The 18,455-nt window shown below is 44.6% G+C and overlaps 1 protein-coding gene across 2 annotated transcripts; it reads left to right on the top strand.

Annotated features, from left to right (window-relative positions):
• The first annotated feature begins 1,197 nt into the window (after window positions 1-1,197).
• tmem245 (transmembrane protein 245) lies at window positions 1,198-15,279 on the top strand. Of its 2 annotated transcripts, XM_037073402.1 has the most exons (18): window positions 1,198-1,967; window positions 4,506-4,623; window positions 5,320-5,415; window positions 6,036-6,143; window positions 6,660-6,863; window positions 6,964-7,133; window positions 8,267-8,290; window positions 10,634-10,738; window positions 10,824-10,906; window positions 11,005-11,095; window positions 11,391-11,489; window positions 11,595-11,726; window positions 11,819-11,941; window positions 12,221-12,366; window positions 12,483-12,583; window positions 12,691-12,865; window positions 13,948-14,142; window positions 14,233-15,279. In XM_037073402.1, exons 1-18 carry the CDS (start codon window positions 1,368-1,370, stop codon window positions 14,279-14,281), a joined length of 2,619 nt encoding a protein of 872 aa, XP_036929297.1. In that variant the 5' UTR covers window positions 1,198-1,367; the 3' UTR covers window positions 14,282-15,279. The 2 variants fall into 2 exon arrangements, with proteins under 2 accessions (XP_036929297.1, XP_036929298.1); XM_037073403.1 differs by lacking the exon at window positions 8,267-8,290 and having other exon boundaries at window positions 1,209-1,967.
• Window positions 15,280-18,455: the final 3,176 nt, after the last annotated feature.

Genomic DNA, 18,455 nt, shown 5'->3' with positions numbered 1-18,455 from the left:
TGAATACTGTAGATAGAGTTTATTCATAGCTGAGGTCATTCATTGAAGTCAGTTTATTGCCTAAGTCCAAATTTGTGAATCTTTCAAAAAAGGTGTCACTGACAGCTGGTACCAGTGGACTCCAAATGGCCCGAAACATGCTCCTAAACATCTCCTGGAGGAACTTGTTTGGAAATTGAACATTTGACACTCAATGCCACAGTGTCTTTGGTCACTAGTTGAATCCAGTTTGTGGATTTTGGTGGAATTTCTATTGTTCATGAATATCTCAGTTCAAAGATCAGAACACTGTAAATAGAGTTTATTCATTTTGGAGGTGAACTTGTGCAATATCTCCACATTGCAGCAGTGACGAAGATGCAAAAGACAATGATGTACAAAACTATGAAAGAATTGATTTGACAGAAGCTCAAAGGTCAGAATACTGTAAATAGAGTTTATTCATTTTGGAGGTCATTCATTGAAACTTTCCAAAAAGTGTTAGCACGTTTTTTTTTTCTTTTTTTTCCCCGAAATTAAACATTTGACACTTGACACCAGTGACTCAAAATCAATGCCATGGTGTCTTTGATTACTAGTTGAATGAGACACACTTTTTTTTATTTGATTTTGGTGGAATTTCGGTTTTTCACTAGTGTTAGTTACAGTTACAGGTTCTCTGGAGGCAATTGGACAAAGACTTTTGGCTTGATGGGCTTTTTAATGACAGGAACACTGAACAACTGCTGCATTCAGTCCCATTAAACTGAGAGGAAAAATAGATACTGTCAGTTTATGGACTTCAGTCAACGAATTTATTATTATTATTATTATTATTATTATTATTATTATTATTATTATTATTATTATTAGTAGTAGTAGTAGTAGTATTAATACTACTACTACTACAACTAATAATAATAATAATAATAATAATAATAATAATAATAGGATAGTGTTAACAATAAATAACGAAACAAAACAAACAAAATAAAATTACAATGAATATATTTACTAAAGGAAATATATTTATATTTTAGGTCATTTAGCAGACGCTTTTGTCCAAAGTGACTTACATTACGTCATACACTGATGGCGGTGGGTGCCATGCAAGGTGCCGTCCAGCACATCAGGAGCAGTTTGGGGTTCAGTATGTTGCCCAAGGACACTTCGACATAAACACCAGGGGAATCGAAGCAGCGACCCTCCGATAACAAGACGCTGGCTCCACCTCAGAGCCACAGCCACCGCAAATAATACGGCGTTTTATTTTACGTACACTACATTACCCACAATGCCTGTGGACATTTTGCCCCTTGCTACGTCACATGTTTTCCTCCCTCACGCGGTGGGTACTCGGGTAGGATACCGAGGCGGAATCGGAGAACATGGCAGACGAGGAGGACTCGGCGCCGGATCCTGCCGCCGCCTCTCCCCGGGAGAGCCCTCGCCGTGAGCGGCCTCACACTGTCTCTTTCTCCGAGAGCGTCCAGCCAGCCGTCGGGATGGTGAGCCAGCTGCTGACCCAGCCGTCGTCCCTGAAGTTTGATAAAAACATCAAACAGGCCTTCTACAACACGGGGGCGATGATCTTTGTGGCCATCTGCTGCGGGGCGGCGGTGCTGGTCTACTTCATCCTGGAGGCCTTCCTCCGCCCGCTGCTCTGGGCAGTGCTCTGCGGGACCTTCCTCCACCCCTTCAAGCACTCCCTGGCCCGGCTCGGCCGCTCGTGGCTCAGCGGCCTGCAGGAAACCGGGACGCCCATCGTGGTGGGGACCCTGCTGGTGCCGGTGTGGTGTGTGAACTACGGGGTGGAGGCGATGGGCAGGCTGGTGCTGGAGAGGCTCACGGTGCTGCTGGTGATCGGGGCCGGGGCGCCGCTCGTTTACTTCTTCTACCTGTTCTGGAGCGTCATCGGCATGCAGGTGATCCTCGGGCACATCTGTGGGATCATCGGGGCCGTGCTGGACTGCTTCCACACTGTGTGGGTGAGTGACAACTGGTGACACCCCCCGAATGATAACAACGAGCCTCTGTGTCACTGTGTGGGCGCCTCTGGGGTCAGAGCCGTCAACCCGGTGACCCCGGACGGGCTGCAGACAGCTCAGGGTGGGACACGTGGATAAGAAAAAACAACATTTTGGTGTTCATATTTTCAGTATGGATTATATAAGTCTAATTACAATGATGTAGTGCATGTAAGTTTGTCATATGTTACAAGACATGGAGGTAAAACAACATGAACATGAATCAGCAACAAGTATGACACACAATTTTTCATTTAAGCCAAAAAATTAAAGCAACAAGTCGAAAAGTTCACTAGTTTGTGCTTCTCCACCGTGAACATCTGACTTGTGACCGGCACTTTTCACTTTTATCAGGACTGTAATAGACCACACTGACACACTGTCTTGTACAGTAAATGATACTGAAAGTAATAGTTTAGACTCAAGCAAATGTTCCCAGTTTTGATCAAGATAAGTTCAGGATCAAGTTGTGCAAGTTAATCCTAGTCGATGATAGTGAATTAAAGATACCGCAGGAGGACAAATGGCTTAAAAAAATGTCTGAATTGCATGTTATCTCATTAACCCCAAATGCAGGAAGTATCTTTCTGGGAATTTATGCCTACATTTGTACCCCAGCCGATGTAATCTCTTTTAGTTCCAGCGTCTGATCGTTCAGTACCTTATTATTCCCAAACAGCTCCGGGGGCCCAGAGTCCGGGCCGAGCTCTGACCAGATACAAATTGCATTAAATGTTCCTCCTCAGACAGTCTGTCCTTTCTCTAAACGATAGAGAAAGACTGTCACACGGCCTCTGTCTATAAATAGGACGGAGGACACTATATTAAATTACACCGAAAGATGTCTTTGTGTGCAGTGGAGCCAGTGTCCGGCTGATGACAGACTGGGACACAACGATATTTCATGCTTCTCTCACCAAGCGGCAGCAGTCTGGTGGTGAACAGAGGCCGGGGCGTGTTTCACAGTTCAGGATAAAGATCAGTCACGTTAGACTCACAGTGATGTCATTTAGAGATAGAAACATACACTCATTTGAATGATAGATCCAGTGACATGTATTCATTTACTAATCATTAATAAATCATTAATCTATTAATCGAGGTATCGTCTGAGCGGTCTTGGTTGACCATCAGTCTCTCCAGTGGTCTTAATAGCTGTGTTTGGATCAATATCAGTGTTTACAAGAACAACATATGATATTGATGCTCAGTCTAATGTCCTGTTGTTATGCATTGTATTAGACACAACTCTTTAAATTAGTGATCTAGTGATAATTTTCTTTATTGATTATTCGTAGAAAAATAGTTTTGTCTGTGCAATAGTGGGAACAAAATCGCCATCACAGTTTCCTGAATTTTCCAGTTATTGCCTTGTTTTGTCCAAGAAAATTTGAAGATGGTCCACAACCGTGAGATAAGAGTGATATCATTACATGTATTCAGGAGTGGTGCCACATCTAGAACGTGACTGCCACAGCTAGTTAAAATGTAAAATTGAACATCATGACCTAGATGACAAAACAAAAGACCAACAAGCGTAAAGCCTTGTGTGGAGAAGTGGCCCTTTTATCGTGACCAATTTACCTAAAATGCAAAAATGACCAGCTGCTGCGAGACACATGGAGAGGAAACATTCCATATTCAATTTGCAATAACAAAACAATGATCTTTCCTCTTATTTGAGAAGCTGGAATAAGAGAATGTTTTGCCTTTTTTTGTAGGAAAATAGAAATAAAATAGCTTCTTATTAGTTTTTTGTTGATGCTGTTGACTAGTCCAGTATGTAAAACTGAATTAGTTTTCTAATTAAACTGGCAATAGACATTTTTTCTGCCCCGACAAATGAGTATGAAGTAAATGTTGACTGTAATGGGTTCTTGTGAACCACGCCATGCTGTTGTCTCTACCATCTGACACTTGGGAGAAGGAAGATTAACTGGCGATCTATTTCTGTTGCACACCATGATGATTAAATAAGCTCATGTTTTATCCTGTGTTGTTGTTAGTTGTGACTCTTGGGGGGGAAAATGGCAACGATCCAGTTGTCTTTGCAGAAGTACCGCCAACAGTTGCGCCGCTTGGAAATGCTAGAAGGGAAAAGTTGCTTTCACTTCAAATCTGCTTGGGACTGTTAATTTGAATGGTGATATTTATTGTCAGATGATAACACAATTTTTATTTATTTATTTTTTTTGTGGCCAAGATGGCAGCACAAAACAACACAACAGTCAACAAGGAGACAAGGAAACAATGAACTTTAAAGACAGACACCAGGATAAGGGCCTAGAATTACTTGGAAATGCCTCCTGAGTCATTCACTGTTGTACTTATAAGAGCTTTAAAATCAGGCTGCAGGCCAAGTCGCTCAGTCAGTTCAGTGCCCGACTGTCGCGACGCAAGTTATTAAGTTTTTATTCTGGAACAATACTGTACGTGGAAGAAGCATCGACCTCCTGTATCTGAATGCACCCGTCTGTTTGTGGTCATGTCTTCTCTCAGGTCTGCACTGTGGTGATCGGCTACTTGTTGGCGGTGTGCTTCAAGTGGAGTCCCCACACCGAGCACTACCTGAGGGCTGTGGCTCTTCCGGTCTGGGCCGCCCTGCTCTTCTACATTGGTGAGTGTGTGTGGATGAGGAGGGGGTGAAGCCTGCTCAGACATGCTGGCTGTCCTTTCATACTCCTGTGCAAACACTGCTCTTTGCCCCCCTGAGGGGGATTTCTTCACATTTCGCAGATAGTTGGAAGCAGGCTGCAGAGAACGAGGCAGAACACTGTGTTTTTCTGAAGGTGAGGGAGTGAAGTTAAGATAAAGCGTCGTCTCTGCCGGGGCCACAGTTTTTATTACGCAGACCACATGCAGACCACATACATAGTAAGATGAGGAAGTGTTCAGTATTTTTAGAATCACTTGAGGCGTGGCGAGAAGAGGTGTTGACCTTAAAGCATTAAATGTTAAATGTGACTGAGCGCTATTAAGGAGAAGTTCTGCTCAAGGAGGAAGTTTTTCATATGATTCTGGGCGAATATGAGAAAACATTCTCCGTCTGGCGTGTTGCCTATATCAAAATGTTGCGTATCATTGGCCAAAAAAGCAGTTTTATTACTTGCTTCCTCCCGACACATTTTCACCGTTTTATGCCAGTGAAAATCTAGAAATATGTTTCCGCTGCTCGGACAAGACGTGCAGTAGTAGTGCAGCCGGAGTCAACGTTGCTGCCAAGAAATAAGAAAAATGAACAAAACATCTCTCAGTTTAAAGATCTCTCGAGAAAATACGTATTCATCACCCTGATGTCTGGATCTGTTTTTAGTGTCTCTGACCGGCTCGTGGAGGGTGCCCATATTTGTGGTCGTGGTTGCTCTCCTTATCGTGGGCTCCCAAGAGAAACCACCTGTCCCTGGCAGAGGTGAATATTTATGGACGCACACACACACACACACACACACACACACACACACACACCACAGTAAGGAGCCTCCACATCAGCTGGGCTTTCATAAATACACTGAAGTAATTCCAGTCAGTGTTTTTTTACGCTATAGAAGTGCTGGTGGTGAATTTTGTTGCCTTCGCTCAGACTTTGGCTAGTTCGTTTCTTTTGATCACAGTCTTCATGCTAAGCTAAGCTAACCTGTTGCTGGTTGCAGTTTCATATTTACTGTACATGAAAGACTTGACCTTCTTATTTATTGCTCAGCAATAAAGTGAAAAGGTGTACTTCATAAATGTTGAACTGTTAGTTTAGAACCAGAGAGAAACAATCATGCCGAGCAGCTTTCATCCTAGTACATCCACTATAATAACAATTATAACTTGTCTTGTCACATCCTTAAACTCACCCAGCTTTAAAATAAAGTTATAACCCTTTTTCTTCATCCAGTTTTACGTAATAAATAAGTGTCTTGGTGGACAGTCTGTCCTTCACACAGGTGTGACCCTTAGCCACACAAACACCCATATCAGTGTGTTGCTTTTTGCTCTGCTGTTATGTTTCACTGTTGTTCTCTGTCTCACGTATCGCGTCAGGAGAGCTGTCCGGGCAGGTGCTGTCATTCGCTGCTAACACTATTTACATGGCGATCTCCTGTAGCAACCTTCAGGTGAAAAGTGAGCCCAGTGAAAACTCTACTACAGGTAAGATACTGCCAGCTCTGTCTGTCACAGAGGACGTTTGTTTTTCTTTTGAAATTTCAGTCTTTATTTAAATTGATCTTTCAAGGGAATCCTGGAAAGACACAAGTAATTTTAAGCAGATATATATAACATATATAACATGGTGGGTAGTACCTGCTCAGGCCTGAGAGAGCTGACCAATCAGAGCAGATGGGCCTTTTTGTGGGGGGGGGGGGCTTGAAGATACAGGAGTGTACAGAGAGGGGGAATAAAGGGCTGCAACACTGGACAGTATGAGAAAAATAACGTGATTTTTGAACATTACAGCATGTAAACATTCCACATTACCACTGAGGAACTGCTTGGGCATGTCTGCTTCTGCTTCACCATGCAGAAGTGGTGGTTGGCACTTCAAGTTTCAAGATTCACTATATTGCCCCATAGTCTGCATTCATAAAACATGTAAAACCTAGAGTCCAACAAATGTTGATTCTCTTCCTCTATCTTGCCTCCTCTGCGGCCTCATCTGTTTTGAAGATGGCGTCCAGTCTGTTGGCCCCCTTCCTTCGACGCCTGGATTCCCTCGGGGCTCTCGCACATTACCAGCTGGCCTCTTCCAGAGAGAGAAAAGCTCCCAGAAAGCCAGCGATATCTACTTTATTCTCCTGGTCTGGGCCATCGTACTGGTTCAGGTCTGGCTCAACCTCTGGATCCTCCAACTGCTGCCTATCCCTGTGGCCGGTACACACACACACACACACACACACACACACACACACACACACTCCCTTTTCACATACAGATCCGCAGTACTCGGACTAACGCTGTATTGATTGTTTAGTGTGGGTGCTGAAGAAGCTGGTGGTCCACTTTGGCCTGAAGAGCTTTGCAGAGCGGACGCTCGCCTCGTGGTGGTCGGTGCTGGAGAAGCTGGGACGTGAGCGAGAGGAGGCCCTGCTGCCAGGACCGATCAAAGGCCTGGCTCTGTTCCTGCTGCGCATCGACACTAAGGTAATGCCTCTGATTGATCTCCAGGTGTCGCCGGCGGTGCAGGCGTTTCCCTTGTTTCCTCTATCTTTGATTTCTCACATCCTCTTCCAGGCACACACGCACATCATCTGTTCCTCTGGTACACAGTATATCCATTAGTGTCCGTCTGGCTGATAAATGTTGAACAAAAATTATAGGATAAAATAATCAGTAAGTATTGGAATAGCTTTGAAAAAATTCTCAGGTAGCTTTGAAAGAATTCTCTACCCTGAGGTGTGTGTGTAGTGTAGTATTGTGTTCTCCAAGAAAAGAATCCTCACATTGTTTGAAGAGCACAGCGAGACCATTTTCTTGACAAACACGTTTACGGTGGTTTTGGTTACTGTGTGGGATCCCTTAATTATTCCTGATGGTGTGTTGTTTTTTGAGACGAGGCAGACGGCAGACCGCACTCGCAGTCCCGACACCAAAAGGCAGGCAGACAGACTTGTGAACCGGCGAACACGTGGAGCATTTGGCAGCCATAGAACCAGAGCTAAAACAGAGTCAGTATTGTTTTACGAACACAAACATTGTTAAGCGGTATCTGTTGGATGTGTAAGCAGGCAAGTGTTTGCTTAACGTGACGTCGAAACGTAAACATGAAGCGTACGCGTCACTGCTTTATGATTACATCTCAAGCTAGGCTAATCGGGGATCATTACAAAAACACAATGTTTTAAAAGCAGTAGCAAGTAGTCAGACGGTGAGAAAAGTAAATCATGTTATTGAGCCCTCGGAAGTGGGATCAAATCATATCGTCGGCTGCTTAGAGAATCCCAGCCCTCAGTAATACTGCATGTTGTGATGGCTTAACAACACCTTTAAAGTAGAGCTGCCTGGTTGAAAAAGCACACCTTTCCCAATGAAAGGTGTCGGTCCCCTGATGTCTTTTAGGATGTAGTTATCTTGTGTATTTGTTATCACAATAATATGCATCCCACTGTGTGCCCTGTGCACACTGCCAGTATGGTCCTTAGTTAAATCCCGCCTGCCACGCTCCACTTCCTGATCCCTCAGGAGGTTGTGTTCCTGTCGCACGGGTACATGTGATGACTGCTGCACAGATCTCTCCAAAAATAATCTTCCCGATGTCTCTTTGTCTCCTCCCCAAGCTCTGGCATTGGCTTAACAAGCAGGTAATGACTCGGAGGAGCAGTGTGCTGAGAGAGACTGACACAAAGAGTGTGTGAGAGAGGAAGATCAAGAAATAACCTGTGTGTGTGTGTGTGTGTGTGTGTGTGTGTGTGTATGTGTGAAGGCGTGAGCACACCTTGTAGTAGCTTGGACTGGCACTCTACCCATCCACTATCGTCACCCTCTCATCATGTCTGTCCGTCTGTCCTCCTGCTGCTTTCCCGCTTCCTGCTTTTATTTTTGACAGGAAGCTACGGTCGGGGAGGCGGGACTCTTTGGTCCCTCGGCCCCCGTCCGTACCTTCCCCGCCATGAATTAACCGGCCGGTTCGTCTTGAGAGTGTATGAGCTGCATGGAGAGATGGCTGACGTAGACAGAGCAGAGCCGAGCGGGAGGAGGGGGCAGTGTTTCTGGATATGAGTTGGTCGATGAGCCTGATGTAAACGCTGGAGGAGAAACACTGCCCATGGTCTCCCCGAGGGACCGTGGTTAAGCTTCAGGAGCTTTATCGGGTGGGAAATGGAGCCGGGGAAACACAAAACAATGGAAACACCTAAGAGTTTGTCAATGTGAGGCTAAAATTTTACATTTTGAAGGGCTTAACTTCTTTTTGTGGCTTCATATGAGGACTGTACTGTATGTGGTTGCATATTAGACATTTACTGAAAAAAAACAAAACTGAAAACACACCCCAGAATACTTGTGCATTGGATGATATGTTCCTTGATTACCATGCGTTTAATATCTCATAAATATCACATATACTTACTAGCGCACTGAATTTGTTGTTGAATGTTGTCCCTGATAGAAAAACATCATTTACTGCAATTTGCTTTTCAAAGAATCATGTCTTCAGTGTGTTCAGAGGGGCTTGGATCCGATTGCTACAAACACAGCAGGGACGTTTCATGGAGGGACTGATTAACATCGTTAGCTTTGGTGATTTCATGAAATTTTGTTGACGACAGGAGAGAAGGGAAAAATGGCAACGTCGTTCTTTAGAGATTAAGTTAAGCTCTCGAGCCATGGCATTTTCACTGCAGGTTTTGTGACATGACAGGTGAAGGTGAAGTTTCACAGTCCACAAAGCATTGCTGGAATGTCACAGTGAAACAGAGTTGGGGCATTTTTCTAAACAACTGAAGGAGATTGAGACCTGTTTTTAAAAACACAAAATGGCTCCGTACATTTCGTCCGCAACAATGTTGCCCTGCGAAGCTCCAGAAATGTTTTGTGAACTACGAAACATTCTCCAACTTTCTGTCTGCCACAGGGTGAGTAGATGATGACTGAATTTTTGGATGAACTGTACCTTTAAGAATCATTTAAGTGTTTGGTTCCCGTGACCTCTGAATAATAATATGTACTTTGCTATTGTAGTTTTTAACTTTTTTTGGTTATAGTGTTTAACGCCTGCTGTGTTGTTGTATTAAGTGATGATGATTTTTATGACCCTTCTAAAGCAAACCCCAGCTGCATATTGGCTTTTCAATTGTCTGATTGACTTATTTCAAAAGTAAAAGTTCCTGCAGATGGTGGTGTTTCCATTATTTTGTTAAACAATTTATCGCTGTTCTGGATTAAATCTGTCAGCAGGCTAACTACCATTCTTGTCTAAGGTAAGGCTTCATTCTTAGAGGCGGTGAGAAAAAGAAAATGACTAATATTGATGAAAAACAGTTTATTTTGGACTGTGTCATATTGTGTAGTTGGGGGTGGGGCCTTAACAGCCATATTGTTTCACCATAGCTTTAATGACAAACCATTAGGGGGATGTGGCCTTGTGGGAGAGAGGTGTCCACTAACAAACCCTCTCCCAGTAACCTCCCATTGACTCCAGTAACTTGACTTTAACACATGGCTCTTCTTGTGACCTTTTACTCAGAGACTAAAACTGTAATACGTTGGCTGCTGATGCAGTTTTGGAGCATCGAGAAACCTGAGTTAAGAATTTCACCACCTTTTCAACAGTGAAATGATGAAAGACTGACGTGCAGGTCTGCAACAGTTTTAAAATAAAAGAGTTACTGAGGGAAAAGTCGTGCATTCAAAAGCACACAGCCTGAGCCTCTCACTTGCATGTTCCCATGTTTAAGGATGTTTGCATGCATGCGTAGAGATCTCCCGGCTGTTCGTTAACTCAGGCTACTACCTCACTGTTCTCAGGGCCCAAGGGGGGCAGCTTTTAGATCCAAAATGGCTTCTTCTCGTGGGAAGGACACAGGTTTCTCCATGTGTCTGATCACTGTATGTTTCCAACCTCGTCAGAATCGCACTGACTTTGTATCTGTACTCTGTCTCCTCCCTTTCTCCCCTCTGTTTCCTCCCTCTCTACATGTACGCAGATGGTCGTGTGGCTGGAGCGATCTCTGGATAAAATCATCAGCATCTTCATCATCTTCCTCCTGGTCACAGGGACGCTGCTCATGGCTCTGCTGCTCACCGCTATGGTACCGTTTTAGTTCCTTTTTGAGCCGCTTCTCTTATTTTCTTAAAACATCGTCTTGGATGACAACGTAACTTTTATCTCTCTAGGTGCACCATGAAAGCGTTCACATCATCGACGTAACCAGTAACCTCATCAACGAGACCGTGTCTAACCATCCAGAATGGGCCAAGTATGACAGTGTGCTCTAGTATTATTTGTACATTTCTCTTTTTCTCATCCGATGGAAAACTTTGTGTCTTTTCTCTCTCTTGCGTTATCCTCCTCTAGTTGGCTCCCAGAGGCTCGCGTGGTGCAGAAGGCTCTGAATTCAGCTGCTACTAATGTTTATCAACACGGTCGAGAATGGATAACACAAAAGGTAAGAAAACATCATATATTAAGGCCGCAGCTAAATAACTTAACAATTAAACTGTCGACTGTTTTCTAGATGAATCAATTAAAGGTGCAGTATGGAAGAATCCACCAGCATAGGAGCTTTAGACGTGGACATGTCTGGGCTAGCTGGTTAGCATGTTTACTCCAGAAGATATTCTTGCATCCCTGTTCATTAACGAGGCTGAAAACAGAACTTCTTTCATTTTTGCATCTCTATTGATTTGTTCACTGAGCACTTAAAAGCATTGTTGCAGTTTATCTTTCCTTGTGTTGTGCAGCTCCATAAGATGTTAGGAGACAAGGTGAACCACACGGCTGTGATTGAGAAACAGGTTCTGGAGCTTTGGGACAGACTGTACCACTCCTGGTTTGTCAAGGTAAGGTGAAGAGGGTGGAGCACATGCCAGTCCATTTAACTTCCTTATGTCTGTGGGTGGGGGTGGGGGATTGCTCAGATACAAAACATTTCGTGCATTCTCCAGAACACCACCCACACTGGACGCGGCCGAGGTCACAAGATGATGACTCCGAGGCAGAACAGCTGGCTGGGAGACATCCTGGACTGGAATGACATCGCCTCCTTCCTGCAGGAGAACATTGAGACTCTGCTGTCTGTGAGTTTTTAGCGGGTTTAGGATTTGCATGTATTTTGCTTTACATACATCACATGCAACGTTATGTTCACTGTTGCCATGTCGCTTTGTAGATCCTGGAGTCTCTGTGGGTGGTGATGAGCAGAAACGTTGGCCTCCTCTTCTCCACCACCACCACGCTCGTGACGGTCCTGTTCCACAGCGGCACAGCTCTGCTCAACTTCGCCCTCAGTCTGGTATGAAACACTGACCGCTGTGAAGCACCTAGAACACATTAGCTCTCAGTCCTCGCTCAAGCTCTGCAGCCTGGTCTTAATGTAATCATGCGCAGCGGATCTTGAAGCTCGATACATATCCGAGTTATAAAGGGCACGATTATTCTTAGCTGTGCATACTTTGGCGGTGATGTGTGAGTGAAGGCGAGGTCCGCATATACGAGAGGACTCCGTTCTTTACTGTGTTTGAGAACCTGGATCAGTCGTGCCGCATTAAACCTGCTCCTCGTGTTTGTGCAGGTGATTTTCCTCACCACTCTCTTCTACCTGCTGAGCTCCAGCGGAGAATACTACAAACCCGTCAAATGGGTGATCAGCCTGACCCCTCTCTCGCAGCCTGGACCCTCCTCAAATATCATAGGCCAGTCTGTGGAAGAAGCCATCAGGTAGTCTCACACACACATGCTAAAACTCCTTCCAAGTGTGCAGTGACATTTAAACACTTCTGGCAGATATTATTTTTGACCCTGTGTGTGTGTGTGTGTGTTTGTTTGTTTTGAAGGGGAGTGTTCGACGCCTCCCTGAAAATGGCCGGCTTCTACGGCCTCTACACTTGGCTCACTCACACCATCTTTGGCATCAACATCATCTTCATTCCCTCTGGTGAGTCGGCGTGTTCACAGCAGAACCGGCTGTCAGCGTACCTGCAGCTGCCCGGTCACAGTCGGTGTCGTCTCACCCGCTTTCTGTCCGTCTCTCCTGTCATGAAGCGCTGGCCGCCATCCTGGGTGCGGTGCCGTTCCTAGGGACGTACTGGGCCGCCGTGCCGGCGATGTGTGACCTGTGGTTGGTGCAGGGCGAAGGCGTCAAGGCTGTGCTGCTGCTGATCTGCCATCTGCTCCCGACATACTTTGTGGATACAGCCATCTACTCTGACATATCAGGGTACGTGTGTGTGTGTGTGTGTGTGTGACAGTGGTGTGTTTGCATAGATGCATTTGACCGACGAATGTCAACAAACCAACCCCCTGGTTGGTATCAGATTACGGCTTTGTCGACATAAGTGTCTATAAACAGTGTGACCATTTGCCTGAGCCAATTTCATCAACTGTCAGCTGTTTGAAATAGAAAACAACACCAGACTGTGGGTTGGAAAATGCTTCATCTCAGCTGTTGTTGTTAGCCAGGCCATGTGTCCAAGTCTGTTTCCCCTTTGAACATCGTTTCCTGTAATAGCAGCCTTCTAGTTGGGACTTAATTTAGCTTAACTTTCTAAATATTATCGAAACTGCAGTACAGCTGAGAGAAACTTCCAAATCCTAGGAGCTGAAAATTTCACGCTCAAATTAAAATGTGTCACAGCACAGTGTTACAGATGAAACATTGTGGTGCTACAGAGATGCCAAGGGTCCTCCAGGTGTAAGAAAACATGCTTCAACAACTAAATCACCATTCCCACTAAAATTGGGACTCATATTGCAAATCTGTCAAATATTGTTGCATATCCTTCATCTCTGATGATAAGGACTAGTTGGGATAAAGGGGAAACAGACTACAAACATATTTATTTATGTTTTTAAATCCAAGACTCAATGGCTGCCATAAAGGTGTGTTAATAATGTACATTGTTTAAAGGTGAAATCTGGAAAATAAATCTCAGACTTTTGGCCATGCTTGTGCAGAAATTAAGACTGCACAATAACATCCACACATCATCAGTTTCAGACGATGAAGGCTTTAAAATGAAATGAAATGTATGCATTGTCCTGACGTGGACATTTCTTTCATTTTATTGATGTTTTCTACAAAATATGTGCTTCTGGCAGCATCGACAACGAGTCAAAATGACTTAAACATCGTGCATCCCTGACAGAAATGATGCAGCTTTGACTATAGAGTTTTGAAATGTAGGAGGTCTGAAATCATTTGGTGCGTGAGTAATATGAGATCCACATTACGCGTACATTTTCGAACACATTTTCTTGGCATTTCTTTGTGCTGAACCCTGTCTTGTCTTTGTGTCCCAGGGGTGGACACCCGTACCTGACAGGTCTAGCAGTGGCAGGCGGCGCGTACTATCTGGGTCTGGAGGGCGCCATCATCGGGCCCATCCTCCTCTGCATCCTGGTAGTTGCGGCCAACATCTACAGCGCCATGCTGATGAGCCCCAGCTCTGCAGCGCCGACACCGGTGCAGTCGAGCTGGCCGGTCCACCCCATGAGGTAATGATGAAGCTGAGACACCGAATGCTGATTTGAATATTCAGAAAAATGCAACAGTACCCTCACTGTCCTCTTGTTCGTCGCTCTCAGGACCTTCGCAGAGTCCACGCCCTCAGTCCTGAAGAAGACCAGTGAGTGAGAGCCAGAGGGTGAGTCCCCGCGGAACGTCACCCGGCCTCCTACTGGCTGACTCCTCACGGGAAGTGCTGCCCATCCCTGAAGCTCCTCCGAGGAAGTCAGCCCCCCATTGAACCGGGAAAAGAGGAGGCAGCGTCTTGGCTGGTCACCATGACGCTGTCCACTTACCAGCGCCGCTTCTCTGAGCAAAATGGCGCCAGCTGCTCTCGCCGAAGACCCTAATATTAGAGCTGCGAGTGTTCGTTCTTATCCCAAACATGGACCAACGCTCTCATATTGAGCTTTATGATTATGAACGGTGGAGACGTTGATGCTAATCACATCACCTCTCGGAACGTAGTGCCTGAATTGACTTTGTAATGTTTAACAAATGCCTACACTTACTGTGCGGTGAATTGTAAGATAAGATATTTTATCTACAAAGCCCCTGATTCCCACCCTGGCTGTGTTTACACAGTGTTTGCACTCCCTACCTCTCTCCTCATGGAGGCTCTTGTAGAGTCTGTAGTAAAAGGCTGGTTTGTGTTCATGAACTTGGAACACCTGACTCCACAGAACCAGCGGGTGAATTTTTATTTAGTTTAACTTAATGTGTCGTTCATGATTCTTTCAGCAGTTTTTTTTTTTTTTGTTCTCTCCTCACGCACCTCACGTCTATCAGAAACGTCTTTATATTTTCTACCGGCCTCGTCCACTCCTGCACTTCCTCACGACTCCACTCTGAGCACTTTTTTTCCAGAACAGAGAGTAAATAGTAGTTTACATCGCTCGAAGCTTTAATGAACGAGCTGCGCGGATGAATCGTGTTTTGTAATGTGACACATCGATCATACATGGCTACTGTGTTAGCTGCCTGTGACAGCAGGAGGGAGGGAGGGCTGTGATGTGTTCTGTGTTGGAACAAGCATGTAGTTCAGCAGCGGTTTAACTGGATTACTGTAGTTTTTATTTGGTACTTTTATTACTGGATGCACTGACACAATAAACATTTTAACTGTGGCGGCTTTGTCGGACATCTCGTTCTGTCGTCTGCTTCTTTGCGGGAGGGTCGGGCCGCATTGATGATTGTTTTCATGACTTTCAATTCATGGATCAAATGTTTGGTCTCCAAGCTTTGAGGGAAATGGTGAATAATGCCACAACACTTTACAATTGACAAGGTCCACATGTCTAATACCAAAGATGATGAGTTGATTACGATAATCAGAAAGGTTGATCCACTTCTGTCAATCGATTAATCAACTCCTCAGCTGAAGAGGGGTTATTTTTATTTGATCGAAGGAAAATCTCTTATTTTCAGTCCATGCGAGCAGGTCTGCCGGGAGATTTGAATGTTGACTGATAAACAAACATCTGCTGCTAAACTAATTTACCTGCAAGCACTTATTGAAGCAGAGTACCGTTCCACCTGCAGTGGAAGATTGAGCTGTGCCGGGCAGCTTCCAGGTGGGATGATGTTGAACTGTACGAATATAAAACAGGCTTCACACCGAGAAGAAAGAGCATGCGTTCGAACACCTTAACGTTCCCTGGACGAATACAAGTCAAAACTTCCCCTCTGTGTTTGTTTGTGTGAGCTGAGTCAGACGGCGTCAGCTGTTCTGTGAAGGCTTTACAGATTGTCAGTGTGTCAGCGCGGTGCTGCACAGATGGACCGAATAAATATCAGAGCCGCAGGAAAAGCGACGGCACGGCTGCCGAGGGAGCCAGACGCCTTCCAAACGAAGTCTCCAGTGAACTTACAAACAAACATGTCGAGCACAGGAGGATGTTCATGTTCAGCTCATGACAGTCATTTCAAATCTGAGTTTTCAAAGGGTTGTTGCAGGAAATAGAGGAAGTGCAACCTTGTATAGAGTGATGAGTACAGCCAAGTGATATTTTTCCAAGATTAACCTTTTCACTTGAATTAAGCTTATATTATAATTTGTATTGAAATTAAATTAGTATAAGCATAGTTAAAGCATTCATAGCAAAAGCAAAATAGAGGTATTTTGCAATTTGCCCCTACTGTATATATAGAGTCAGTGCTGAAAGCACTACACCAGAAAATGCAGTTTAAAAAGAGAACTGTGGCTCATAAAACCCTCTTAAGTTAGTACTGTCAAAGTGATAAATCCTCACATAGGGACAGATTTTACTGTCGTGTATTCACATGAAGAGTACAGCGCTGTATTATTTCATCTGCGTGCATTTTACATTTTATTTCAGCACGTCTTCAATTATTCAGATCTAGATATTTAAATGGGAAAAAAGGGATGCTTTGTCCTGACTGTTGATGCGGTGAAACATCTGAAGAATCAGTTTTTTGTTTGAAGAAAACATAAATATATAAACATCAGAACGATGTCTTAGATGGGGCTTTTCTTTCAACTTATGCAGGTAGTCCCAGTTCTTTTCCCCTCTCTGTCTGGGCCCCCTGACTGGCACCGAGGCCCTGGGCAGGTGTCTACAGTGCACAAGACCCCGATCCACTCCAAAGATCTGAGTCTAAATGAATGAGATTAAGCGCAGTGTCTTAATAATTCAAACAGAAAGCTGATGTCACCAGCAAAGATCAATAAAACACAAACACACACACAAAAAAAAAACAACCTAGTTAAAGATGGACATCCTCTCTGCTTTTCAGATATTCACTCTGTTCCTCCGTTACGTGCTCGGGTTAGTTTCCCTCCGGGCCGCAGTCTGACTCGGCTTTGATCCGTCTCTGCACATCAAAGTCTCCGCACAGTTCTTCTGAGCTCTGCGGCACATAAACCCGAGTCTTCCTGAGACCTCGCAGCTCTAAATCTCCTTTAACGGCAGAATCCCTCAATCAGCTGAGCGCAGAGCGAACAGAGGGAGGAGGAGGTGCATCCTCCAGGAAGTCTCGTCTTGGACGACGGGGCAGGTTAATCTCCGTCGAGGAGAAAATCACTCTGCAGATTGGCTTCCTCGCGTCTCGGCTCTCAGTGGCCTGACATTTCCTGTTCCCTCTTTTTTCTTTCCAAGGCGTTCCTGGTGGGCAAAATTTTCAGCTAGATTGAATCTGCGATGAGAAACGGTCGCAGTATGAAAACATCCCAGTGTCTCGTTTCCCATGCAGGAGACGAGGTCAGAAAACAAAAGCGTCCTTTATTAAACACGTGTATGCAAAACGCTGCTGTCTAATATGTCTTCCTGACGGCTCTGGCAGGGTCTAATCCTTGCCGAATGAATAATTCAGCAGATCAAGCGAAGGAGTTTGAATAATCCACTCAACACAAAACATGGAGTGAGTCTGCTGCCAGACTCCATTACCTTCACCGCACTGTCATGTTTGTTAAAAAGACAGAAGAGTCCAATTCTCCCACAGGACTTTATCTGGCTCCTGCCCACACTCGCCTCCTCTGCAGCCCTGTGGCAAGATAAAACAGATTATACTATATTTTTCTTTTTCTTTTTCTTCTTTTTACACCCATGGGTGCCTCATGCAGCTGTGGCCACGCTTCACACCCATGCTCGTGTGGTCGCCACCGGGCCCAACTCTTCCTCTTTCCCCTGAAACCAAATTATTGTTGGAGCGTCTTCGTGTATTTTGGTTGCACACTGCACACGCATGAGGACAAGCCGGTCTCAACACTTCTCTGCTGAGAAAACACAAAGAAAAGCCGAAACCGGCCGACAGAGGCGACTGCAAACTAGTCTACATGGGTGTTAATCAAGTGCAGTTTAAAAAGTGTAAACAAAATCAGATTTTCTAACAATATGTGAGGAGAGAAATGCATTGAGATCCCTGTCAAGCCTCGACCCTGCTGGAAAAAAACAGCATTGGCACCAAAACACAACAATATGCTGTTTTTTTTTTTGTTTTCTCAGCAGGGAAGGATTTACACAGTCAATGTAAATGTAATTTTAGTTTAACCTCCAGAGGGCACCGTTCAGCAGAGAGTTTCTGGTCAAAAGTCTTTGAATCAACATTTGTTTATAGAAATATAATGATATTTGTCCGATCTTCTGCTTTTACGCTCTCAAATCTGGATATTCACCTCAAAAATTCACCAGCGGACTATTCAGTTCATCGCCAAGTTACAAGGGAACGCCATGTAAAACAGAATGTGATAATCTGCTGATGCTTTTTGGCATGTGATCAGTTGAAAACAGAACAAATAGAATATGTAATGTTCTACACCCAGCTCTCACCTGAAGTTTACAGT

The sequence above is a fragment of the Acanthopagrus latus genome, chromosome 17 (assembly GCF_904848185.1).
Source record: "Acanthopagrus latus isolate v.2019 chromosome 17, fAcaLat1.1, whole genome shotgun sequence".
NCBI classification, from domain to species: domain Eukaryota; kingdom Metazoa; phylum Chordata; class Actinopteri; order Spariformes; family Sparidae; genus Acanthopagrus; species Acanthopagrus latus.
Note: the sequence above shows the minus strand (reverse complement) of the source record. Positions and strands in the feature narration are given on the sequence as shown.

What these genes read in the sequence shown, in the direction of transcription:
- tmem245 (XM_037073402.1), top strand. Translation starts at nt 1,368, where the DNA reads ATGGCAGACGAGGAGGACTCGGCGCCGGATCCTGCCGCCGCCTCTCCC. An exon ending in TGCTGCGCATCGACACTAAG is followed by an intron (nt 7,134 to 8,266) that starts GTAATGCCTCTG and finishes CTCCTCCCCAAG; the next exon opens with CTCTGGCATTGGCTTAACAA. An exon ending in TCTGTGGAAGAAGCCATCAG is followed by an intron (nt 12,367 to 12,482) that starts GTAGTCTCACAC and finishes TTTGTTTTGAAG; the next exon opens with GGGAGTGTTCGACGCCTCCC.